Below are 26,734 nucleotides of genomic sequence, written 5' to 3' on the forward strand. Positions count from 1 at the left end.
CTACCCTCATTTTACACCCCCTGCCTCTCTGCTCTTGTACCCATCCCCCTGCCACATTAGTTTAAATCCTCCCCGACAGCACTAGCAAACACTCCCCCAAGGACATTGGTTCCATTCCAGCCCAGGTGCAGACCGTCCTGTTTGTACTGGTCCCACCTCCCCCAGAACTGGTTCCAATGCCCTAAAAATTTGAATCCCTCCCCCTTGCACCATTTTTCAAGCCACGTATTCATCTGCAATATCCTCCTATTTCTACTCTGACTGGCCCGTGGTACTGGTAGTAATCCAGAGATTATTACCTTTGAGGTCCTACTTTTAAGTTTATCTCCTAGCTCCCTAAATTCATCTTGTAGGACCTCATCTCTTTTTTACCTATATCGTTGGTGCCAATATGCACCACGACAACTGGCTGTTCACCCTCCCCCTCCAGAATGTTCCGCAGCCGTTCAGTGACATTCCTGACCCTTGCACCAGGGAGGCAACATAGCATCCTGGAGTCTCGTTTGCGGCCGCAGAAACGCCTATCTATTCCCCTGACATTTGAATCCCCTATTACTATTGCCCTTCCACTCTTCCCCCCCCCCCCCCCCCCCCCCCCCCCCCCCCCCCCTCATGTGCCGCAGAGCACCCACGGTGCCATGAACTTGGCTGCTGCTGCATTCCCCTGATGAGCCATCTCCCTCAACAGTATCCAAAATGGTATACCTGTTTAGGAGGGAGATGACCGCAGGGGACTCCTGCACTACCTGCCTACTGCTTTGCTGGCTATTGGCCACCCGTTCCATTTCTGCCCTCTTACCTTTTACCTGCGGTGTGACCAACTCGCTGTACGTGCTATCCACGACTTTCTCAGCATCGTGGATGCTCCAGTATGAATCCAGCCGTAGTTCCAATCGTTCAATGCGGTCTGCCAGGAGCTGCAGCTGTACACACTTCCTGCAAACGTAGTCACCAGGGACACCGACCATATCCCTGATCTCCCACATGTTGCAGGCTGAGCAAACCACGGGGCCAATCTCCACTGACATATCTTACTCCCAAATTAACTCTATATTAAATATTAAAAAACACAAAACTTTATCCTTTAAACTTTACTAATAATTACTAATAAATACTGTTCACTTAACTCCCAGAATCCTTAACTCCCAGAATCCTTAACCTGAAGGCAGAAATGTAAAAATGTAAACCCGGTCCTCTTCCACCAACCAGATGCTTCCACCAGACTCCTTCTCTGGAACGTTGCCGATTTTGGTGTCAGGTCCCCTCGCACCAACTGCTCCCTGGGCCTCTGTGAAAGCAAGCCCCGCGATGTATTTTACACTTAATACGCGGTGACAAGAAATCTCTGCAGATACAGAAGTTTGCAAAAAGAGGGAGAATGTGTGCAAACTCTCCACAGAATATAAGGTCGGGATCAACAAATCGGTCATAGAAACATAGAAACAAAGAAAATAGGTGCAGCAGTAGGCCATTCGGCCCTTCGAACCTGCACCGTCATTCAATATGATCATGGCTGATCATCCAACTCAGTATCCTGTACCTGCCTTCTCTCCATACCCCCTGATCCCTTTAGTCACAAGGGACATATCTAACTCCCTCTTAAATATAGCCAATGAACTGGCCTCAACTACCTTCAGTGGCAGAGAGTTCCAGAGATTCACCACTCTGTGTGAAAAATGTTTTTCTCATCTTGGTCCTAAAGGATTTCCCCTCTATCCTTAAGCTGTGACCCCTTGTCCTGGACGTCCCCAACATCAGGAACAGTCTTCCTGCATCTAGCCTGTCCAACCCCTTAAGAATTTTGTAGATTTCTATAAGATCCCCCCTCAATCTCCTAAATTCTAGCGAGTACAAGCCGAGTCTATCCAGTCTTTCTTCATATGAAAGTCCTGACATCCCAGGAATCCGTCTGGTGAACCTTCTCTGCACTCCCTCTATGGCAATAATGTCCTTCCTCAGATTTGGAGACCAAAACTGTACGCAATACTCCAGGTGTGGTCTCACCAAGACCCTGTACAACTGCAGTAGAACCTCCCTGCTCCTATACTCAAATCCTTTTGCTATGAATGCTAACATACCATTCGCTTTCTTCACTGCCTGCTGCACCTGCATGCAACATTACATACAGCATTAGAAGAAGCCCTTCAGCCCATAGCATTAATACTGACCATCACTGTTATCTGTTAGTTTGAGACAGTTCAACACTAGTCAGTCTTGAAGAAAATGATAGAACTGGCTCAATGGTTACATTTAGTTTAACTCTAATCACTTCTTGACTTGAGAGATACCCAAATTACACTAATTTATAATATGAGGCTTATTCATCAGTTGAGCTTACAATTAGTTTTCCTTATGGCAGAATATATCTGACCTAGATTAAATGGTGGGGTATTGTAGGTAGAACAGCCATCTTCAGTATTTTCGCTCTGTTCTGGAATTGGTAGAAGTGGGGTGCAAGGTTGTCAGATGTACCCAGAATTTGATTCTTATTGTGGAACAGCCTGAATGCAAACTGTGTTGTATTTTTAGCTTCTCTGACATGCCGACCAGATTCCTTTCAATGTGGTGATGGCAGCTGCATTTCAAAAAGCAAGGCATGTAATGGGTTTAAGGATTGCTCTGATGGTAATGATGAGCTGAATTGCAAGAATGGTAAGTATACAATGCAACTGGACAGACGTTAACATGCTTCTCAAAAATTCTGACATGCTTTATTCCCTATCAAGAATGCACAGGTCCCAATGACTTTAAATGTCAAAGTGGAGAATGCATAGATCAAATCAAACTCTGTAATCGGCATGCAGATTGCAAGGACTGGAGTGATGAGCCTCTCCAGTTATGCCGTAAGTATCCTCACACGACTTTTATACTTTCTCTCAACCAGGAATACCAACTCTACCCTCTGCATTGCATGACTTTGAAACGATCTTTATCTGCACGCATCCTACTTAAGCAGAGTCTGAAGAAGGGTCCCGAACCGAAACGTCACCCATTCCTTCTCTCCAGAGATGCTGCCTGTCCCGCTGAGTTACCCCAACTTCTTGTGTCTACTGTTTAAACCAGCATCTGCCTCTTCCTACACATCTAAAACTACATGTCCTAAACCTCTCAAGCACTTTTACCATCTTTGCTGTACTTTAGAAGTGTACTGTACTTTGTCACCCCAATGCCTGAGCTACAATTGCAAGGAATAACAACAATCTCCAGATGCTCCTAGCCACCCAGTTTTATTGGCAAGTCCAATGATTCCAAAAATGGATTCTCGGGTGAAGCAAAATATATAGGCACAAATTAACGGTTGTAGGCAGTGTGGCTTTATCAGAGAAATGTGAATGTAAAATGTTGACTTTGAGTGAGGGTTGGTGAGAATTTGGTCATCAAGGTTGAGGGAGCAGCAACTTTTCTAACTGTCAGACATTAAGCAACCTTGATCTGACAACCTGATATTGTTGCCAAAGACTGGGTAAAAAAAACACATGTGAGGAACTGAATTGGGCAATCTCTTCAGGTTATGGCCTATTTTAGTTTTGGAGATACAGTGCGGAAACAGTTCCTTCGGCCCACCGAGTCCGCACCGACCAGCGATCCCCACACATTAACACTACACACACTAAGGACAATTTACACATATACCAAGTCAATTAACTTACCTACCTGTATATCTTTGGCATGTGCGAGAAAACGGAAGATCTCGGAGAAAACCTACACGGTCATAGGGAGAACATACAAACTCTGTACCGACAGCACCTGTAGTCAGGATCGAACCCGAGTTTCTGGCACTGCAGGCGCTGTAAGGCAGGAACTCTAGTGCTGCGCCACCATGCTGTCCACTTGTAAATGTGGTTCTCGTTGGTTAAGGTCATGTTCATTTTGATGTGCACGGTGCTGATTAAACTGAATAAACATCAGCGTTGCATACCCATTTCTACTCTGGATTTGTCTTGGGCATCAGTTTACCTTCCATGATTCGTATTAGCAGCATCACCTTGAGCATACAGTTTGTTCATTTAAAGAAATTAAAGGCTCTAAACTAGACAAGATCTGATTGGAAAGCTGAATTTGTCACAATCATAGATTCCATTTGCAGAGTCCATTTCACACAGTTACAGGAAGGATTGTCATGGAACACATTTCAGTATGTGTAGGAAGGTACGGCAGATGCTGGTTTACACCAAAGATAGACACAAAAATGCTGGAGTAACTCAGTGGGTCAGGTAGCATCTCTGGAGAGATGGTGTTTCAGGTCAATCCCCTTCATTATTTAAATGGTGGCCGACTAGGAAAAGGGGAGATGCAGCGAGACCTGGGTGTCATGGTACACCAGTCATTGAAAGTAGGCATGCAGGTGCAGCAGGCAGTGAAGAAAGCGAATGGTATGTTAGCTTTCATAGCAAAAGGATTTGAGTATAGGAGCAGGGAGGTTCTACTGCAGTTGTACAGGGTCTTGGTGAGACCACACCTGGAGTATTGCGTACAGTTTTGGTCTCCAAATCTGAGGAAGGACATTATTGCCATAGAGGGAGTGCAGAGAAGGTTCACCAGACTGATTCCTGGGATGTCAGGACTGTCTAATGAAGAAAGACTGGATAGACTTGGTTTATACTCTCTAGAATTTAGGAGATTGAGAGGGGATCTTATAGAAACTTATAAAATTTTTAAGGGGTTGGACAGGCTAGATGCAGGAAGATTGCTCCCGATGTTGGGGAAGTCCAGGACAAGGGGTCACAGCTTAAGGATAAGGGGGAAATCCTTTAAAACCGAGATGAGAAGAACTTTTTTCACACAGAGTGGTGAATCTCTGGAACTCTCTGCCACATAGGGTAGTCGAGGCCAGTTCATTGGCTATATTTAAGAGGGAGTTAGATGTGGCCCTTGTGGCTAAGGGGATCAGAGGGTATGGAGAGAAGGCAGGTACGGGATACTGAGTTGGATGATCAGCCATGATCATATTGAATGGCGGTGCAGGCTCGAAGGGCCGAATGGCCTACTCCTGCACCTATTTTCTATGTTTCTATGTTTCAGACTGGCAGACACATTTCAGTCTTCTGTTTTGTGAAATGGCCAATGCAAATGCGCAGATTATCAAAGTTAGTGACCAGTTCCTGGGGATAATCATCCTCTACCTGGAAGTCGTGTTGGAACCTGTTCAACCCACTTTGGCGTTATTTGCGCGTCATTTACGCGACATAATTTACATGTCACGACGCACGACGTGACATCTTTTACGCGTCATGCGCACATCGTAACGCGCACCTGACGCGCATGGCGTGCATTATAGATACATAGATACATATAAAATAGGTGCAGGAGTAGGCCATTCGGCCCTTCGAGCCTTCACCGCCATTCAATATGATCATGGCTGATTATCCAACTCGGTATCCCTTACCTGCCTTCTCTCCATATCCCCTGATCCCTTTAGCCACAAGGGCCACATCTAACTCCCTCTTAAATATAGCCAATGAACTGGCCTCAACTACCTTCTGTGGCAGAGAGTTCCAGAGATTCACCACTCTCTGTGTGAAAAATGTTTTTCTCATCTCGGTCTTAAAGGATTTCCCTCTTATCCTTAAGCTGTGACCCCTTGTCCTGGACTTCCCCAACATCGGGAACAATCTTCCTGCATCTAGCCTGTCCAACCCCTTAAGAATTTTGTAAGTTTCTATAAGATCCCCCCTCAATCTCCTAAATTCTAGCGAGTAAAAGCCGAGTCTATCCTGTCTTTCTTCATATGAAAGTCCTGACATCCCAGGAATCAGTCTGGTGAACCTTCTCTGTACTCCCTCTATGGCAAGAATGTCCTTCCTCAGATTTGGAGACCAAAACTGTACGCAATACTCAGGTGTAGTCTCACCAAGACCCTGTACAACTGCAGTAGAACCTCCCTGCTCCTATACTCAAATCCTTTTTCTATGAAAGCTAACATACCATTTGCTTTCTTCACTGCCTGCTGCACCTGCATGCCTACTTTCAATGACTGGTGTACCATGACACCCAGGTCTCGTTGCATCTCCCCTTTTCCTAATCGGCCACCATTTAGATAATCTGCTTTCCTATTTTTGCCACCAAAGTGGATAACCTCACATTTATCCACATTATACTGCATCTGTCAAACATTTGCCCACTCACCCAGCCTATCCAAGTGCTTTAAGTTTGTATACTAATCTCTTATGTGGGACCTTGTCGAAAGCCTTCTGAAAGTCCAGATACAACACATCCACTAGTTCTCCCCTATCCACTCTACTAGTTACATCCTCGAAAAATTCTATAAGATTCGTCAGACATGATTTACCTTTCGTAAATCCATGCTGACTTTGTCCAATGATTTCACCACTTTCCAAATGTGCTGCTATACCATCTTTAATAACTGACTCTAGCAGTTTCCCCACTACCGATGTTAGACTAACTGGTCTGTAATTCCCCGTTTTCTCTCTCCCTCCCTTCTTAAAAAGTGGGGTTACATTAGCTACCCTCCAATCCTCAGGAACTACTCCAGAATCTAAAGAGTTTTGAAAAATTATCACTAATGCATCCACTATTTCTGGAGCTACTTCCTTAAGTACTCTGGGATGCAGCCTATCTGGCCCTGGGGATTTATCGGCCTTTAATCCATTCAATGTACCCAACACCACTTCCCGACTAACCTGGATTTCACTCAGTTCCTCCATCTCCTTTGACCCCCGGTCCCCTGCTATTTCCGGCAGATTATTTATGTCTTCCTTAGTGAAGACGGAACCAAAGTAGTTATTCAATTGGTCTGCCATATCCTTGTTCTCCATGATTAATTCACCTGTTTCCGACTGCAAATGACCTACATTTGTTTTAACTAATCTCTTTCTCTTCACATATCTATAAAAACTGACTCCACGTGGGACAGGCCCTTAAGTCCTTAACAGAATCTCTGGCTATGAAGATTGTCAACAGTGAAGTTAAAATGTTTTCTTTTTTTGCAGACTTAAATGAATGCTTGGAAAACAATGGTGGTTGTTCCCACATTTGCAGAGATTTTGCCATAGGTTATGAATGTGATTGCTCTTCTGGCTTTGAGCTGATTGACGGAAAGATCTGTGAAGGTGCGTTAATTCTTTACATTCGCAGCACAAGGTGACTTCTTTTAAACATGACTATTTGGCAATTTAGTAATTGGATCATGCAAGGCATTGATGATCTGAATATGCTGGATATCGGGCAAAATTCAAATCTAGTAAGAACTTGGAGTTCATCAATGTGTTCACAACCTCCACTAAAATCAGAAGCCATCCATTAACCAGAAATACAACTGCTGTAAGCATTAGAACTGGCCAAATGCTGGCTGTTCAGCAGATGAGCAGGTTTCCTGCCTCGCAATCCATGTTTAATGAAGTTATTTAAGACATTTGGTGAACACTAAAGTTCCTTGAGTAGCAACTTGATCCATGCTGTGTGCTGAGACCAATGACAAGTCAAGTTTATTCGTCACATATGCATACGAGATGTGCAGTGAAATGAAAAGTGGCAATGCCTGCGGATTGTGCAAAAAAAACTACAAAACAGAATGGATCAGAATCAGTAATTGCATATTTGTGGGAGAAAAAAAAAAGAAGACACAGCAATTTAAAAAGACACAACACAACAGTAAATTGGTTCAGTAAGTTAGTCCCTGGTGAGATAGTTTACAGTCCTAATGGCTTCTGGGAAGAAACTCCTTCTGATCCTCTCTGTTTTCACAGCATGGCAACGGAGGCGTTTACCTGACCGTAGCAGCTGGAACAGTCTGTTGCTGGGGTGGAAGGGGCCCCCCATGACCTTGTTGGCTCTGGATTTGCACCTTCTGATATACAGTTCCTGCATGGGGGACGAGTGTAGTTCCCATAGTGCGTTTGGCCGACTCTCTGCAGAGCCTACTTGTCCTGGGCAGAGCAGTTCCCAACCCAAATTGTGATGTTTCCAGACAAGATGCTTTCCACAGCCGCTGAGTAGAAGCACTGGAGGATCCTCAGAGACACTCTGAATTTCCTCAATTGCCTGAGGTGGTAAAGGCGCTGCCTTGCCTTACTCACCAGTGCGGCAGCGCTGGAATATACTTGCATCTATTGTCACTGAAATTGGTTCAAAATTCTTTAATTCACTGACAAATGCAAAGTGCCTTTTGTATGGATAGCAGTAATTCAAAGGCAGCACTTCCTCCTGAAACCAGAAAGGTCTAAGTTGGGAGATGTTCTTTGGTGTTGTACCTTGTGGAATACATTCTAATGTATTGGATTGAAGGAAGTTTTCAGAAATAATCTGGTAGTTGGTAAACATTTTGTATTTGCAAAAAGTCTGTATCTTGTGTATTAAATTTGTTAGCAAACCCAGCCTAGTTTAATTAATAAAAAATACTATTCGGATGTCTTAAAAAATTATGAATTTTGTTTTCAACTCTACAGATATTAATGAGTGTGAAAATCCTGGCATCTGCAGTCAAATTTGTATTAATTTGAAAGGAAGCTACAAATGCGGATGTTTTGCAGGATATCGCTTGGATTCTATTAATCAAGTCTGCAAGGCAGTAGGAAGCAAGTATTGTTGGCTTTTAACCAGTAATGGTGATCAATAGTATTGTGCCCCACTCGTGTAGTTATTGCAGATTGAGAACTGGCCTGAGATATTTCTGATATGCATGAGGTGGAAATTGTGCCCTTATTCCCATCATTTCATGCAACATGCCAATTAGTTTTAAACTTGTAGACAATGGAGTTTAAATTAGGTGGGGGGGAAAGGTCTTGGACTAAAATTTAATCAACAGGTTTGAATTTAACAGCTGCGGAAGAGCATTTTATATGGGCAATGCTTGTTACTTGCAACATTGCTAGGGTGTATAAACTGTTCATTTGAAATACTTTAAACTATTCTAAATCTAAAATATACATAGCACTTTCATCCTGATTTCATTCATCGAATCAAAGTTGGTAATCAAGGAAGGGAAAACCTAGTATGGGCACCAAACTAGATATTGGAAGCAAATGCAGTTTGCTGTTGAAATTCTACTAATTGAATTGAAGCTTGTACTTTATGTGGAGCATGTCTGAAAGGTTCATTCCTAATCTGTTGTAGAAGCTTTTTAATCAGATATATGGCTCAATTATATTTAATTATATCTCTCTGGAGCTGCACTTGAACAATGACTGACAAATTGTTTTTGAAACTTAGCAGCTGTTTCAATGGAAAATAATTAATTCATGATCTCTCAGCACTGCAATTTTTTTGCTACCATGTCAGAATGGGTGGTGTAAAAAAAAAACTCAGTCCAAAGAATGACTTGAGTTCAACCGAAAGTTAAGGTTGGAAACTCCAGCTAATGCCCAAAGAGAATGTTGCTAATAATGGTATGATCCTTCAGTTTCAAAGGGCCTGCTTGGAAAAGTGCTGGAGGAAACAAGTGCCAGCTCAATGAGATGGAGAACTAGTGAAGTGCAGTTCATAAATTTTAGGAGCAGAATTAGGCCATTTGGCCCATCAAGTCTACTCCGCCATTCAATCGTGGCTGATCGATCTTTCCCACTCAACCCCATTCTCCTGCCATCTCGCCATAACCCTGACACTTGTACTGATAAAGAATCTGTCAATCTCCACCATTTTTTAAAAAATAATATAAATATAAAAATATATTTTTAATCAATTTACAGCCTCCACGGTCTTCTGTGGCAAATAATTCCACAGATTCACTAACCCCTGAAGATTGAACAAAGGGTTTTGAAATGTAATCACCTGATGTTTTGTTTTTCCAATGCAGAGTAGACCATTCAGTGAATACTAAATGCGATGCACTAGATTGAGAGAGTGCAAGTGGATCATTGCTTCATTAAAAAACACTGTTTGAATGTCTGGATGGTAGGAAGGGGTGAGGTCAAGGGTGGTGGTGGAGGGGAAAGACTTGGTCGGTGGAGATGGGAGAGCAGATCCACAAGTAATGAAGGAAAAGGTCTCCGCAATATTTGCATGGAAGGTTTCAGTAGAAATTACAAAGGATGATCTGAGCTTGGAGGCCAGGACCCAAAACACTCTTACTCTGTCCAGGAGTGGGTGGTAAAATGTAGTTGAGGGTTCAGCCAACTGTAAGTGTGGTTAAAAGAATCTCTTCAAATAGTATTTTTGTGGTTACTATGACTCTTGGTCCACAAAAAATCCACCTACCCGTTGATTGTTGGGCCTCGAGCTTACCAACATTATTATTTCCGACTTTGTGTACACATTAAAGGTTGTTCCTGAATGTACTTTGTATTTGAAAAACAACTTGAATGTGGTCCTGTCCAGGCAAGGAACCTTCCTTGATCTTCACAAATCGCCATGAAATCCGGATGCTAGGATTGCATGACCAGGAGTACACACAGGTTGCTACACAACTGAGAAATGCTGTAGCACTGGATGCTGATATTGCAGAGGGGAGAATCTTCTTGGCTGACGTGGGTCAGCGGGCTATCTTCAGGTAATGAGTTCTGAAATTACTGCAACTAAATGTTACAATGCCTAAGTTTGCATTCAAGCCATAAACATAGAAAATAGGTGCAGGAGGAGGCCATTCGGCCCTTCAAGCCAGCACCCCCATTCATTGTGATCATGGCTGATCGTCACCAATCAATAACCCGTGCCTGCCTTCTCCCCATATCCCTTGATTCCATTAGCCCCTAGAGCTCTATCTAACTCTCTCTTAAATCCATCCAGTGATTTGCCCTCCACTGCCCTCTGTGGCAGGGAATTCCACAAATCCACAACTCTCTGGGTGAAAAAGTTTTTTTTCTCACCTAAATCTTAAACGGCCTCCCCTTTATTCTAAGACTGTGGCAACCTGGTTCTGGATTCGCCCAACATTGGGAAAAAATTTCCAGCATCTAGCTCGTCCAGCCTTTTTATAATTTTTATATGTTTCTATAAGAAACCCCCTCATCCTTCTAAACTCCAGTGAATACAAGCCTAGTCTTTTCAATCTTTCCTCATATGACAGTCCCACCATCCCAGGGATCAATCTCATGAACCTAAGCTGCACTGCCTCAATCACAAGGATGTCCTTCCTCAACTTAGGAGACCAAAACTGTACACAATACTCCAGATGTGGTCTTACGAGAGCCCTATACAACTGCAGAAGAACCTCTTTACTCCTATACTGAAATCCGCTTGTTATGAAGGCCAGCATTGTTCCTTGTTCCTTTGTACTTGGCTAATATGTTCATATTCAGAAAGCAAAGTTGATGATTAGTCTTTCCTGATCTTAACCCAGTTTTGGAATGTTCAATTAAAGTTTTGACTATTTAACATTGCAATAAAACTCATGTTTCTGAATGTTTGCCCTTTAATTTAAGGCTACAAGTCTAGATCTGCAATTCAGTCTGCAGCCTAAATTTTAAAGCATCATTTTGTGCATGTAAAAACATGATTATATTTTAACGATACTATTGAGCTTGATCCTGGCGCTAATTAACTTTGGACTAGCACAGCAAAAGCAACTAAACTTCATGTTCTGTTTTACTTTTCATCCTTAGTTTGCCCATGCATGAGGGAAAAACTGCAAGTGCTTCAAGAATTCTTGATGTTGACATTCCAAGGGGCATTGCGGTGGACTGGATCTATAAGCACATTTACTGGACTGACCATGGTGCTAAAACTATATCTGTGGCCTCATTTGATGGCGTTCAAAAGAAGATACTCTTTAACACAAGCCTAGGAGAACCAACGTCTGTGGCAGTTGATCCACTGTCGGGGTACTATATCTTGAACACTTTGTCTTGGTATTTTTTTAAAAGTCATTTGAATCTCAATGGTTTATTTCGGGGTGGGTAGGTGCAATTGGGTGAAGGGGATATTAAAGCAAACAAAGTGCAAGTAATCATCACTTTTTTGGGAGTTATAGGTTATTTAGTCTTGTTTGTCTATCATTATATCCATGTCGCCTCCCTACCAACCAATATGAAACAGTTTTCATACATGTCTGTTTCCAGGTTTTGTATATCAAGTCATAGATATATATCAAATATTGATCTAAATTGATTTCTCAAAGGACTACTATGCCAATCGAGGCCAAATGTTTCCTTTCCTGCTAAACACTGTTGGCATTGATTTAATAGCATGGTTGCAATGGCTGTCTCATGTGTTCACTCAGACTAGATGAAAGTTCCATTGCCTATCCAGGTCCCAAAAAAGTCTCTCTTCCTGCTTCTAATGGGTGTAAAATGAGGCTAACTGCATGAAGATGGGTGGACTACAGGGTGCAGAATGCCAAGATTAGGCCCAGGTTCAATATCCCTGGTATGGGTAACAAAGCAACAATTTTGATATTCCATATATAATGTAGGTTCACCACCAATTTTCTGGCAACTGATGGTCCAGCACCACATTTAATCCTGACAAAATGCGAGAGCCCCCCCCCCCATCTCTCCAGAGGACCCCCTGAAAATGTGGCACATGAGCAGATGTGGCAGCCAATCTCTATCTCATCAGGACTTGATTAGTACGGGTGTCGGGGTAATGGAGAGAAGGCAGGAGAATGGGGTTAGGAGGGAGATATAGATCAGCCATGATAGAATGGCGGAGTCGACTGGATGGGTTGAATGACCTAATTCTGCTCCTATCACTTATGACATTAAGATTTCCGCGGCTGGTAGGTTGAATTTGCCCCCTGCAGCCGGGGCTCTGGAACTCCAGCCAGAACTGGTGGACCCGTTCCCATCGCTTACTTCAGAAACCAAATTTGCGGGCCGATATCTTGCCCCTTCCCCCGGCGTCTAGGCTGCCCATGCAAGAAATGCAAGTTATGCTGCAATTTTATATCGAAGTCACATGACTGACTACATGAAGAGCCTGCCAGTCTGCATGCGCGTCAATACGTCAACGCATGGCGCGAGGTTTGGCTGGGGGGAACGTCGGTCTCCCCAGCGGTAAGTTTAAAAACCTTTTAGGTAAGTGCAAATGTGCACAGGGAGCGTTTTGTGTGATTTAACTCCAACGTGTCTCCAGGTTTTTTTACTATGGAAAAGCCTAGGGCAAAACCAAGACGGGCCGTTGTGAAACCGGCAGCAGAAGACTGCGGGAAGCCGGTGGCAGCTCCGGTCTGCACAGCTAGCTCTGATTCGGCTCCTAAAGGGAACAGCTTGGCAGCCCCGAAGGGGGGGAAAACCAAAGCAAAATCGATGAGACAAGTCCTGTCGGACGATTCAGGCCAGGAGGATGCTGCTCCCACATCTATGACAGATGTGATTGGCCGTTTGTCTCAGTTGGAGCATCTAATGGAAAAGATGCTGGCACATAATATGCTCCGTGCTACGGAGGCATACACAGACAGTTCGACTCAAACGCCTGTGGCAACTCCTGGTTGCTATATTCCTCCTACTCGGACGAGGGGAGTGTTGGAGATCAGTATACAGCTGACTCGGAATATGAATATGTGCCTGAGTCCCATGCTTTAATGCATGATGTGCGTGAATCGCATAAGGCAGATTTGCCCGCTCTTGCCTCTAAATTTGCTGTTGCCTCGGGGACGGGCAAGCCCCTTCAAGAGGAGTTGGCCAGAAGCATCAGCTACCTCACTTCCCACCAGCTGAAGGAAGAGATTATAGTGGAAAACGGCTGGGAGATATCCCAGTCCGGAGAATTGCAAGACCTTGAATGTGCCCATAGTTAACGCCACTATTTGGGAAAACATCGGGTCCAGTACGTGATCCAGAGAAATGAAGCTGCAACGGATCCTGAGGCTATTGTCTGCAGGTTTAACGGCCTTTGCTAGGTCGGTGGATGAGGTTCAGCTGTCAGAAGCTCAGCAGGATGCAATGGCACTGCTGTGCAACGCTCATTTCGAGATCAACTGCTTCCGAATAGACGGCATTAAGCCAGAATTGAGTCCCAAATTCGCACATTTATGCAGGACCAGCAATATTCAGCCTCCTAAATTCCTCTTCGGAGAAGATTTGAGTAAGCGGGTCAAGGACTTGCAGGAGGAATTAAAAGCTGCTGGCATGATCAAGACATCCTATATGGGCAAGACTCCCCTCCTCCGGCGTTATCACCCCTACGCCTCAACCAGCAGGAAGCGGTTCTCTGAGGCTGGTGAGAATTTCAGATTTGCTCAGTTTAAACCCAGTCACATGTCTTTTTTAGGCCAAGGCCCATCTCGCCCATCCTGGAAGATGCGGCAGCCTCAGTTCACAACAGCTCAAGCTTTCAGAGCGAAGGGGAAAAGACCGAACCGAAATTAGGGTCTGCTGGCCCTGGTGTTAAACCACCTAGAACCTTTTGAGGTAGGTGGGTCTGTTTCCATCAGTCACATGGGGTGTGCGGAGGAATTACAAGTCGGTGGCAGGTTAAGTCTGTTTTTGCACGAATGGCGTCAGATAACCTCGAACCCGTCTATATTGCACAGTATAATGGGTTTCAAAATTGAGTTATTGCCGAATTCATTACGCCGAGTCGGGCGTATACTCGCTCCAAAAAAGACACTTTGGATATGCAAGCAGAAATACACGCATTGCATAAAAAAGGAGTAATTGAGAGATCAGTTCATGAAAAGGATCAATACATCTCTAACATATTCTCGAGGGAGAAGAAAAATGGTGGATGCTGTATCATCCTTGATTTGGCAAACTTCAACTCACATGTGCAGTATAGACATTTTAAAATAGAGAATTTCCATAATACTAAGCAGCTAATTTCCGACGGTTGCTTTATGGCATCCATCGATCTCAAGGATTCATATTATTCGGTTCCGATTCACAAGGATCACCGGAGATATCTGAAGTTTAGCTGGATGGGGCAGCCATGGCAATTTAAGGTGTTACCTAATGGTTTAAGCTCAGCCCCTCGGTTATTTACCAAACTGCTTAAACCAGTGCTTGCCCTGCTTAGAGCTGAAGGACATATTATTGTGGGCTATATAGATGATTATCTGATCATCGGGAGAACACTGCATCTTGCTAAGCTAGCTGTTTCAGCTGCCAAGCTCAATTTTGAGAAATTGGGGTTTATCATCCATCCAGCCAAATCCAGATTGATACCAACTAGGTCTATTGATTATTTGGGGTTTATTATCAATTCAGTGGAGATGTCTGTGACCCTGCCCATGGGGAAAAAACTAGATTTGATGGAAGCTTGTTCTAATCTTCTGATTAGGGAAAAAAACATCTATTCGGCAGGTGGCTAGAGTTATTGGCAAAATAGTAACTACCTTTCCAGCCACATGGTTCGGGCCTTTGCATTATCGGAATCTGGAGCGTGCAACGGGTCAGGCACTTAGATTCCACAAAGGTCATTTCGACAGACCTATGCAGTTGTTGCCCAAATCTAAAGCTGAGTTACAATGGTGGATGACCAATATTCAACGTTGCTCCGGCATTTTTTTGTCTAGTAAACCGACAACAACACTGCAGAGAGATGCGAGTGAACTGGGATGCGGTGCTACTAACATCATCTCTAGTTGTTGTGGCAGATGGCACAAGGAGGAGTTACGCTTTAGGCGTAAATATGGTATCAATTATCTGGAAATGCTGGCAGCATTTTATGCCTTGAAAGCTTACTGTGGGAAGCTACATGATGTGCATATTAGACTTCAAATGGATAACTCAACGGCAGTGGCATATGTTAATCACATGGGTGGAAACAAATCAGTATCCTGTGATACTTTGGCTAATCTTATTTGGGATTGGTGTATAGACAGGAGCATTTGGATTTCAGCTGCTCACTTGCCGGGCAGATTTAATAGGGTAGCAGATGCTAGATCTTGAAGATTCAGTGATCGAACTGAGTGGATGTTGAATCAGGAAGTATTCAACGACATTATAGCTCGTTATGGGACACGTGATATTGATTTGTTCGCCTCCAGGCTTAATCACCAATTACCATGATATGTAGCATGGCAACCAAGGGGAGGGGGGGGGGGAGGGGGGTAGTGTTTTTCTATCCTTTCCCTCCATTCTGCCTCATTGGACGATGCTTGCAAAAGATAATGCAAGAATGCAAGACAACGCATCAGGTATTTTAGTAGTGCCTAACTGGCCTACGCAACCATGGTTCCCTTTATTGAAAATATTATTAAAGGAACCACCCATGGTTGTTCATAGGCATAAACATATGCTAATTCAGCCCGTTTCTGGGAACCTCATCCTCTACATGACCGAATCGACCTGTTAATTTGCAGAATCTGAGAAGACCTTTCGTGGGGCTCGGATTATCCGACCGGACAGTGGATGTAATCACTGCAGCTTGGCGTGATGGCACTAAGAAGCAGTACGTCTCATATATTAAACAATGGGAGAACTTTTGCATCAAAACGCATATAAGTTACTTTACGGCAGATATAGCTGATGTGTTGGAATTTCTTTCAACCTTATATTTTGTGAAAAAGTTAAGTTATAGCGCTATTAACACTGCTCATAGTGCTTTGTCATCATATTTAGTGCTGGGCTCTGGACACCATTCTGTGGGTTCTCACCCACTGGTATTTTTAACAGAAATCCTCCTAGGCCCAGATATCGGGAGGTATGGAACGTTAATATAGTATTAAGACTGCTTTGCAGTTGGGCACCGGCTGCATCATTATCTTTGCCCCAGCTCACCTACAAACTGGTCATGCTCATGGCGCTCATTTCAGCGCAACGAGTTCAGTCTTTACAGAAATTGAGGCTGGATAATGCGGTTATATCTGATAATAAAGTAACCTTTTATATAGATTAATTAATTAAGCAGAACAGATCAGGTGCGCTAGGCTTTAAATCTCACTCTACCAGGTCTGCAGCTATTTCGACAGCGAGTAATATGGAAGTTCTGCTGGATCACATTCTTGCGACAGCAGGATGGGCCGAAGTGCGAACTTTTCAGACATTTTATAATAAACCAATTACCAGGCCTAGTTTATTTGCTAGCAGAATTTTAAGTTGTGTTAATTGAATCAACTGGTTATCCCTGATGTGAAGGGACAGTTTTTTCCATTAAAGCATGGATATGTTTAAAAATTAACATGCTTTCAATGAAGTACGTTTCTTCAACCATGTTTGGAGCAGTGTGTCTGCATGGAGACTGGTTCACTGCATGAAACCACAGAGCTTTGAAGGCTTCACGGAGTCACTCACGTGACTTCAATATAAAATAGAAAGATAAAACGAGAACTTACCGTTTGAAGTTTGATCTTTATTTTATGAGAAGTTGAAGTGAGGGAACACGTGCACTCCACTCCCAACCCTACTTATAAAGATCATTCGGTAATTCTAAGGTCTTTAATCTTTCTATAGCTTAAGTTCAGCAACTAGTCTGTGGTTTCATACAGCTGCTCTGAAGATTGGTGTGCATGCGGGCTGGTGGGGTCTTCACGTATTCCCTCACTTCAACTACTCATAAAATAAAGATCAAACTTCAAACGGTAAGTTCTCGTTTAATCTTTCTAGTTTAATTTACATTTGATAATTTTGTTTCCAGCATTCCGTGATGTTTTAGAAACACGGAGAGAGATAATTTGTGGCTCAGAGTTGTATTGTTTTATCATTATTGCATGACATCTGTTGGTCCAGCAAAACATAATATGGCCAGGCTCTGGAACCAATGGTGTCGGAAAATCACTGGTGTACTTGTATAATGTGTTCATCTTGATTAAATTTCATGGCAAATGTTTTTGCTTTGCTTTGCAAGGTTTATTTACTGGTCAGATCTTGGAGAACCACCGAAGATAGAAAAAGCTGGCATGAATGGCATTAATAGGCAGCCTTTGGTTACCACAGAGATCGAATCACCAAATGATATTACACTTGGTAAGTGACCGAATAGTTTTCTCGCTTCCCTTTTAATTTTGGCAAATGGTTAATAATTTTCTTCTCCACAGATCTTGTGAAAAGCTGTCTCTATTGGGTTGACTCAAAACTGCACGTGCTGGCAAGTATTGACTTGGATGGACAAAATAGAAGAACGGTGCTCTTCTCCTTTGAATTGCTTGGTCATCCTTGTGCTGTTGCAGTATTTGAGGCAAGTCTTTAATCAAACAGCAGTTTGGGTCTAAATATGTTTAGGACATTTGTACATGTGTTGATTAGTGGTGATGGGTGTCAAATGCTGGAGTAACTCAACAGGTCAGGCACCATCTCTGGTTAAAATGCACAAGTGACGTTTTGGATTCGGACCCTTATTCAGACTAATTAGAGTGGGAGCGGGGGGGGGGGGGGGGGGGGGGGAGGGGGGGGAGATCTGGAAGCAAAACAGGACAAATTGGGACTGGCAGCAGATGACTTTGGGCAAGGAGGTTCCCTGATGAGCTGATTATTAGCTAGAGACAGGTGAGAGGCTAAGAGGTAGTTGTGAACTGTGGAACTGGTTAACAGACTTTTATTGGAAGGTGGAGGGGATGAGGAGAGGAAAGGTTTGTAGAAGTTGCCTAAGATTGAATAATCCAATGTTCATACCATTGGGCTGTAAGCTATCCGAGTGGAATATGAGGTGCTGCTCCTCCAGTTTGTGTGGCCTTACTCTGGCTATAGAGAAAGCCTGGACAGAGAGATCAGTGTGGGAATGGTAAGTATGGGACATTCCCATACTGATCTTTCTATCCTGGGCTGCCTCCATTGCCAGAGTGAGGCCACATGCCAACTAGAGGAACAGCACTTGGGTAGCTTGCAAGCCAATGGTATGAACATTGATTTCTTCCATTTTAAGTAATTTCTACAACACTGACTGGCGGCATGGTGACGCAGCGGTAGAGTTGCATCCTGACAGCGCCAGAGACTCGTGTTCGATCCCGTCTATGGGCGCTGTCTGTACGCAGTTTGTACGTTCTCCCCGTAACCGCGTGGGCTTTCTCCAAGACCTTCGGTTTCCTCCCACACTCAAGACGTATAGGTTAATTGGCCTGGTATAAATGTTAAAAATTGTCCGTAGTGTGTATAGGGTAGTGTTAATGTGCGGGGGTTGATGCGGACTCGGTGGGCCGAAGGGCCTGTTTCCACACTATCTCGAAACTAAAGTAAACGAAACTCCCCTTCCCTCCCACTACTAAAAGTCCGTTAACCAGCTCCACAATTTGCAACTATGTATCCGTCTTGGCCAAGTCTCTAGCCAACAACCAGACTATTGGAGAAATGCCTTGCCTAAGGTCAACCATTGCTGGCCCTGATTTGTCCTGGGTTTTTTTCCCTTCACATCCAGTTTTTCCCCTCACTCTCCCCTACTACAATCAGTCTGAAGGATCCCAACCAGAAATGTCACTTGTCCATTTTCTCCAGAGGTATTGCCTGACCCACTGAGTTACTCCAGCATTCTGTCTCTTTGGTATAAATCAGCATCTGCAGATCCTTTTTATTACATAGTGTAGATGAGCGATTGGCATGGACAGGAAGGTCTAGTTTCTGTGCTACCCAAGTGATTGTGCCAACACTTGTAATGAGGACATGGACTATACGTCAGCTTATCTAAAATCCAAGCTTAGTAATTATTTTACTGGTAAGCTTTAGTCTTGCCACAAATTGAAGAATTTGCATGATTCACAATATTTTTTTTAATTGTACACAAAGAAATAATGGGCAGTACAAATTGAATGTTATCCTGCCATGTTTGTAAATATTAAGTGCCATATTTTTGAAAGTTTATAATTCAAGGATGCAATAACTATGACAAGAACAAAGCACTTGCACAAACTTCCAACTAAAATCCATCAATGGCTTGTATAACTTGCACTTGAGGTTTTGGGTCACTTTCTGCAGGGAATTTGGAAACATTCCTTTAATGAAAGTAAGCAACGTAGTGTGGTATTGGATGGGTATGAAGTGTTATCTTGAAATGAGGCAAAGACTAGCAGTTACGAGATTGCACCTCTGCACTTTAGTCCATGGGCATCATCAACATCTTGTAGAATGACTTGCTAAGCTATTCAATCCAGTCATAAATTATTGTTAATGACAGGCACACTCCTAGTGGTTTAAAAGCAAAGCTTGAGTTAATCTTGATGTTAGAAGGATTGAAGGATAATAAGAAGTTTGAGCTGAAGCATTTTATGAGCTGAAAAAATATCTTGTAAATGTGGATACCAGGACTAACAATGACTGGCAGGGATGGTCAACACTTGGATGGAATATTAGGTACCATTTCTGGTGTAATTCTGCTTTACATTTTATCTTTCTAGTTGAGCTCTTTAGCCTACATTTACACAGAGCTTTGTTTATTGCTAGAGATTTTCTTCAACTCTTGTGAATGTTCTTAGCTGTCTCCTTTTGCTCTGAATGCAATGTCTTTGCATGTTTCAGGATCGCGTATTCTGGGCTGATGTAGTAAATGCAGCCATTTATGGAGTTGACAAATATACTGGAGGAGATGTGGTGACTCTAGTTTCCAACCTTTATCAGCCTCAAGATGTCATTGTTTATCACCCATTAATGCAGCCAACTGGTAAGAAACCTGTCCCAGGTCCCTGACTGTTTTACCAAGGTTATTAACTGGTACAAAATCTTTGGCACTGCTGTAGCAAAATTGGGATTGACAAAGTGGATGATTTTGAATGATCAATTCAAGAATGTTCATAGCAATAACCTCATATGGCTGAAGTATTATTTTAAAAAACTTGCTCCAAATATGTGAATTCTGCCTCAATGCAATCAAATATTGAATATTTGTATGGTGTATAAAATGGGGTATTGATATAATATACACCCCTCCAGAGATGACGCTTATATTTCTAATCACAATTACTGACATTGAAATGTTCTTGCTCCCACAGGCAAAAATTGGTGCAATGAGAAACTGAAGAATGGAGGTTGTGAATACCTGTGCCTCCCTTCTCCACAGATTGATCAGCTCCCAAAATACACCTGCGTCTGTCCATCTGGAATGGATGTGGAAAATGAAAGGCAATGTAAAGCAGGTGAACACTGGTTTGAAGTCTGCACATAGAAACATAGAGAATAGTTGCAGGAGTAGGTCATTTGGCCCTTCGAGCCAAATATGATCATGGCTGATCAGCACCCCATTCCTGCTTTCTCCCCATATCCTTTGATTCTGTTAGCCCTAAGAGTTATATCTAACTTTGCACACTGCTGCAAAGGAGAAATTTAGTGGAGGAGAGTTCTGTGATGATTTCCGAAATTGGCACAAGATCAAAAGCTTTAGCTTAATTTGCATGAAGGGAAAGGACATTAAAAGTAAATCAATGGATTACTGGCCCAGTGAGATTTAGTATGAACCAACCCAATTGAGTGGTTGCATTCTTAAAAATGAAATTGTGAGCTGAACATCCTCTATCATGCTTTTTCAGTTCTGAAATTATTCCAGGATTCCTGCAAAGGAATTCAATATTCCAGCTTTAGTTGGATTCAGCTTTTGCGTTGTTCAATAAACCTGCCTGATATTAAATAAGACCATCAGTGGTGCACTTGGGTTAATAAACTGAGCAGTGATAGTCGAATGTGTGGATTTAATAATACTTCACAATGCATTCTCTATTGGGAAGATCTTTGACAAGGAAGACTTTATATGCTATCTTAAGTTTGCAAGTGCATTAAAAAAAAAAAAGACTTTCTATTACTCTGTAGCATATGCTCAAGCATCCTTCAAGAGTATATTTTTAACAGTAAACTGGGCAAAATGAATGAAGTTACAAGTTGTTGATGGTTGGAGAAGGTCAGATTAATTTTGTGGGAAAGAATGTATTGTGGAGGAAGCAGAATGAATAGTGTAAAATGCTTACCACACCTGTACCCCTTCCAGATTCCCTAGGAATAAAAGTTGTCCACGTTCTAGGCACCAGGAGAACTGCAGATGATAAAACCAGGTTCAACCCACTTCATGAAGCTGGCATTGGGCAACAGCATGACTTGTTGACCACCATTGTTGGGATTGCTGCTGTCAACAGGGTGGCCTTTTGCTCAATGTCATAATTTCTTGTGCAAATATTTCTGTAAATTCAAACTCTGCAGATGCAGCATATCTCTGAACCTAAAGATCTGGCTTCAATAAACTAATTGAGAAAATTACCACTAGCTAAATTCTGCAAGTACTTGTGTTGGTTACTTTAAAGACTGCTTATAAAAAGCTGTGAACACTTAGTGAGGCTGTGTTACTGAAATTGAATATAATTGTCGACATCAAACTTGAAGATTTTGCAAGACCATTCTGATACTTGTAGGAACCTAACTGTAGATCAATGCGTAAACCCTACTTGTCAATATACTAAGCACTAACCTTGATAAATTAATGTGCAAGATCTGTTCTAAAAATGTTTTTAACTGGGTCAAATTTTTGTGTCAAGCATAGTCAGCAGAGCTTTAAAATGGCTTTGTGTTTTTCGCTAGCAAATATTACCTGTCATGAGACTGATTTTCACTGTAATGATGGGCAGTGTATACCTAGTAAATGGCAGTGTAATGGCAATTCTGACTGTGACGATGGATCAGACGAGGCTCCAGAAATCTGTCGTAAGTTTTTGATCTTATTTGTATTGTGTAAGTGTTTCTCTTGGTAATCATTGAAATATTCACAAATTTATTGAAAGTTGTTAAAATATTGTTAAAATAAATTGTGTACTTTTAAACTATAGTTATTCTTTTACACAATCTTGGCGCAAAATATTGCATTTGAATTGGACCCTGTCCATGCGACTTTGTTTGATGAATGAATTACTGTAACCTTTTGCCTGGGAGACCGGTGTATATATCTTCTGAAAACATTGCACAAGTTTTTGGATTGGAAGTATGGGTGCCTGCAGTAGTATAACATTTGTATAGTGAACTTCTCTAATAGCAAGCAGGCAATAGTGTATCTTGTCACACAAGGTTTAACTTGGATTTTTATTTCTTGCAAGAAATGAAGATTTAACTTTTATTGCTAAAAATACCACTATGGCCCAGATTTGGTTGGAATTAGAAATGATCAGTAACTGCTTGTAATCTTTCCTTGAAGTACATATGTTTTTTGTACTTCTGGGTGAACCTGATACTGGCGTTGTTTGGTCAACTGTCTTCTGGATAAATCATCAAGGTATTTAATATTAAAGCTAACGCTGAAACACTCAGCAAGTCAGGCAGCACCTGCAGAAAGAAATTGTTAATGATCCCTTGGATGGAACTAGTTTGTCTTTAACTGTACGTCTCTGGATATTGGCTAACTGCTCTTTGTTTTAGATTTGAAAACCTGCCGGATGGGTGAAATCAGTTGTGACAATGACTCCCTTCAGTGTATTCCTGTTGATTGGAAATGTGATGGTGAAAGAGACTGCAGTTCAGGCAGAGATGAAGAGAACTGTGGTAAGTCAAAAACTACTGACCTTAAGTCACTCTGACACTAACTAGAACTTAGCTTACAAGTGCTTGTTAAAATCACTGGAGTGGAGAAAAATAATTAAACAAAATCTATACACTTTGGGCTAATTAATGCATTCTGTTTTAAGGCATAAGATAGCAAATGTATATCATGGATACAAATTATACCAATGGTTTTCACAAAATGGCACCCAAGCTGTCTATTACTGCACCCAATTACCACATTAAATTGGTTTACTCTAATACCTTCCTCTTGAAAGAATATCCCTCCCCCCCCCCCCCTCCCCCAACCAAAATTGGAAAAGGACAGGTAGTTGGAAGATGAACCTTAATTCAGGGCTGTAGTTGAAACTAACTTTTAGACAATAGACAGTAGGTGCAGGAGTAAGCCAGCACCGCCATTCAATGTGCTCATGGCTGATCATCCACAATCAGTACCCCATTCCTGCCTTCTCCCCATATCCCCTGACTCTGCTATTTTTTAATTTTTTTTTAAATAAGACGAAAACATTCTATCAACATACTTGTTTTCAACATCTTGGACAATCTGGAAAGCAAACATGAATTAGGAACTGGAGTAAAGTACTCAGTCCTGCCAGCCTGCCTTGTCATGAGGACATGGCTGATCAGCTATGCATTCGCAACTACTCACAAGAACCCTTCACTCATTTTGTTCTTTTTGATGATGAGTTTCAAAGAATTGTGACCCTCAAGTCACATGTCTTTTGCTTTGCATGGGTGACACCTTGAATTTAAACACCAAACCATTTTTCCAGAGGAAATATTGTCCTCATTTGCCCTATAAATTGCCTTCAGGGTCTTGTTTTAATCATGTTGCCTCTATTCCACAGTTTGAGTCGGTCTAATCTTCTAAATATTAACCTAATCTTCTAAGCTATTTCAGCCATCCTCATGAGACTATACAGGAGCATTCTCACTAAAGTCCTCTAAGTATGCCCTCCCCCTTCAAATAACACTTAGCACTTTTCTTATTTACCTGATGTACCCACAGAGTACCTTTTTATTTTAATCAAAATCCCTCCATGTGAATTCTGCAGTCTTGCCATTTGAATAACGTGCTGCTTTTTGCATGCCAATATGGACAATTTTACACTGTCCTGGGTCTCCTCCATAGCCAGAGTGAGCAACACCGGAAATTGGAGGAACAGCACCTCGTATTCCGCCTGGGTTGTTTGCGTCCGGATGGCATGAACGTTGAATTCTCCCAGTTTTGCTAGCCCTTGCTGTCTCCTCGCCTTCCTTAACCCTCGAGCTCTCCTCCCATCCCCCCCGCCCTCAGGCTCCTCCTCCCTTTTTCCTTCCTTCTCCCTCCCCACCCCCCATCAGTCTGAAGAAGGGTTTTGGCCCGAAACGTCGCCTATTTCCTTCGCTCCATAGATGCTGCTGCACCCGCTGAGTTTCTCCAACATTTTTGTGTACCTTGGACAATTTTACATGTGGCCTTGTATTTTACCATAGCTTTGCTCTCTCTCAACTAACCTATTTGCAAGGTGGGTAGAATCTGTTGATAAAATGTTTCTGGTCAATGATCTATCTCTAGTCTGAATGCGAGTATGTTAAGTTCACTAGTGTGGAGAGTATAAAGGGATTTGTGATGGGGTCAAGACCATGGTTGTCCAGAATATATATATATTTTGACTCCATTGAGTTCAGCTAATAGACAAGAATAAAATAGGAACTGAGATGCAAAGGACAAATGCTGGCAACCTAATCAGAAGACTGGAAAGAGCCCTGATCTTCAACTTGCTTTCCTACTAGTCAGAAGTTTAGTTTAGAAATACAGCACAGAAACAGGCCCTTCGGCCCATCGGGTCCGCGCTGACCAGCGATCCCCGCTCATTAACATTATCCTACACCCACTAGGGACAATTTTTACATTTACCATGCCAATTAACCTACAAACCTGTACGTCTTTGGAGTGTGGTAGGAAACGGAAGATCTCGGAGAAAACGCATGCAGGTCACGGGGAGAACATACAGACAGCACCCATAGTCGGGATCGAACACTGGTCAGCGGCGCTGCATTTGCTGTAAGGCACCAACTCTACCACTGCGCCACCGTGGCCTTTAGCATTTAGTAGGCATGCCTTTCCATAAACTTTGGAAAAATTGGGGCTTGCCGTGCAACATTTTTTATATTTTGTCAACTAGAAAGACTTGTTTGTCTTTCCTGTTAACCAGGTGATCTTTTATCCAAGCCGATTGGACTGATCTCAAATTTCAGATTGAATACCATCAAAATTTAGAGGAAAGACCTATCAACAATACACTAAGTTTGTATCCATTATCTTGTTTCAGGCCACCTTGCATGCAGTCAGAAAGAATTTACCTGCTCCAGTGGAAAATGTGTTTCCATACTATTTGTCTGCAATGGTGAAGATGATTGTGGTGATGGAAGTGATGAAAGAGGCTGTGTTCCATCTCGTTGTGGCCCACATGAGTTTCAGTGCAATAGTTCTGAATGTATTCCCTCGCGTTGGGTATGTGATACCAATGCTGACTGCAATGACCAGTCTGATGAATCGCCTGAACACTGTGGTTATATCGTCCTTCCCCCTGTGACGTGTCCTCCTGGTGAATTCCGGTGTGACTCTGGTGAATGCATTCACAGTAAGTGGCACTGTGATGGTGATACAGACTGCAAAGATGGAAGTGATGAAATCCACTGTGGTAAGTAGCTCTATTATGCCATGTATTGGTCCAAATTGGTTGTGGCTGCCTCCCTGTTATGGAAGGAAATTGTACTTTTAGCTCCCCTGCTGATAATAATATGGTGAAAGATGTGTAATTGATATGGTAATATTTAGAACAGTACTGGAGAAAACTAGTCCCTTTCAGTTCTAACTTGGCTTGTTTCCACAGTGCATTCTTTATTCAGCTAATTCACTATTTTGCCAAAATGACCACAGTCTTCCACGGGTCATGCAACACCTGAAGTAATAACTTACGGGCTGCTCCTTGGTATCCCCAATACCCCCTGACCTCTGAATTTGGCCATCTTTCGTTTCTGCAATGTTGTATTATTTTGCAATTGGAGTATCAATTTAATTGATCTTCCTAATCAGCATTGCATTTGATTTCCAATTGTATTTCCACCTTTTAACATAAAACATTAAAAAAAATAGCAAGGGAGGACATCTACCTTTCAAGCCTGCAGTTATTCAAGATGCTGACTTGTCGCTTGCATCTGAGAGAGAAGTTTGATCTGCTTTCCAATGTAAACTCTTGCAGGCAGCCCAGATGGAGGTCATAACTGATGTGACTAGAATTAGGCCATTTGGCCCATCAAGTCTACTCTGCCATTTAATCATGGCTGATCTATCTCTCCCTCATAACCCCATTCTCCAGCCATAGACAATAGGTGCAAGATTAGGCCATTCGGCCTCTCAAGCCAGCACCGCCATTCAATGTGATCATGGCTGATCATCCACAATCAGTACCACATCTGTGCCTTCTCCCCTTATCCCTTGACACTGCTATCTTTAAGAGCTC

The 26,734-nt window shown here is 42.5% G+C and overlaps 2 protein-coding genes across 2 annotated transcripts in view; both read left to right on the forward strand.

Annotated features, from left to right (window-relative positions):
• Window positions 1-21,842, forward strand: part of LOC116971553 (prolow-density lipoprotein receptor-related protein 1-like) — a 48,372-nt gene extending 26,530 nt beyond the window's left edge. The window contains 11 exon segments of the mRNA XM_033018787.1: window positions 2,530-2,652; window positions 2,727-2,843; window positions 6,951-7,070; window positions 8,406-8,543; window positions 10,273-10,444; window positions 11,496-11,714; window positions 17,620-17,738; window positions 17,810-17,949; window positions 20,217-20,358; window positions 20,687-20,830; window positions 21,673-21,842. Coding sequence (XP_032874678.1) covers window positions 2,530-2,652; window positions 2,727-2,843; window positions 6,951-7,070; window positions 8,406-8,543; window positions 10,273-10,444; window positions 11,496-11,714; window positions 17,620-17,738; window positions 17,810-17,949; window positions 20,217-20,358; window positions 20,687-20,830; window positions 21,673-21,842 — 1,604 coding nt within the window.
• A 392-nt stretch (window positions 21,843-22,234) lies between these two features.
• The window catches only part of LOC116971554 (low-density lipoprotein receptor-related protein 2-like), a 52,920-nt gene continuing 48,420 nt past the window's right edge, over window positions 22,235-26,734 (forward strand). Inside the window, exons 1-3 of the mRNA XM_033018788.1 lie at window positions 22,235-22,379; window positions 23,085-23,207; window positions 25,541-25,912. Of these exons, the coding sequence (XP_032874679.1) occupies window positions 22,235-22,379; window positions 23,085-23,207; window positions 25,541-25,912 (640 nt within the window). The remainder of the gene's footprint in view (window positions 22,380-23,084; window positions 23,208-25,540; window positions 25,913-26,734) is intronic.

The sequence above is a fragment of the Amblyraja radiata genome, chromosome 3 (assembly GCF_010909765.2).
Source record: "Amblyraja radiata isolate CabotCenter1 chromosome 3, sAmbRad1.1.pri, whole genome shotgun sequence".
Lineage (NCBI taxonomy): Eukaryota > Metazoa > Chordata > Chondrichthyes > Rajiformes > Rajidae > Amblyraja > Amblyraja radiata.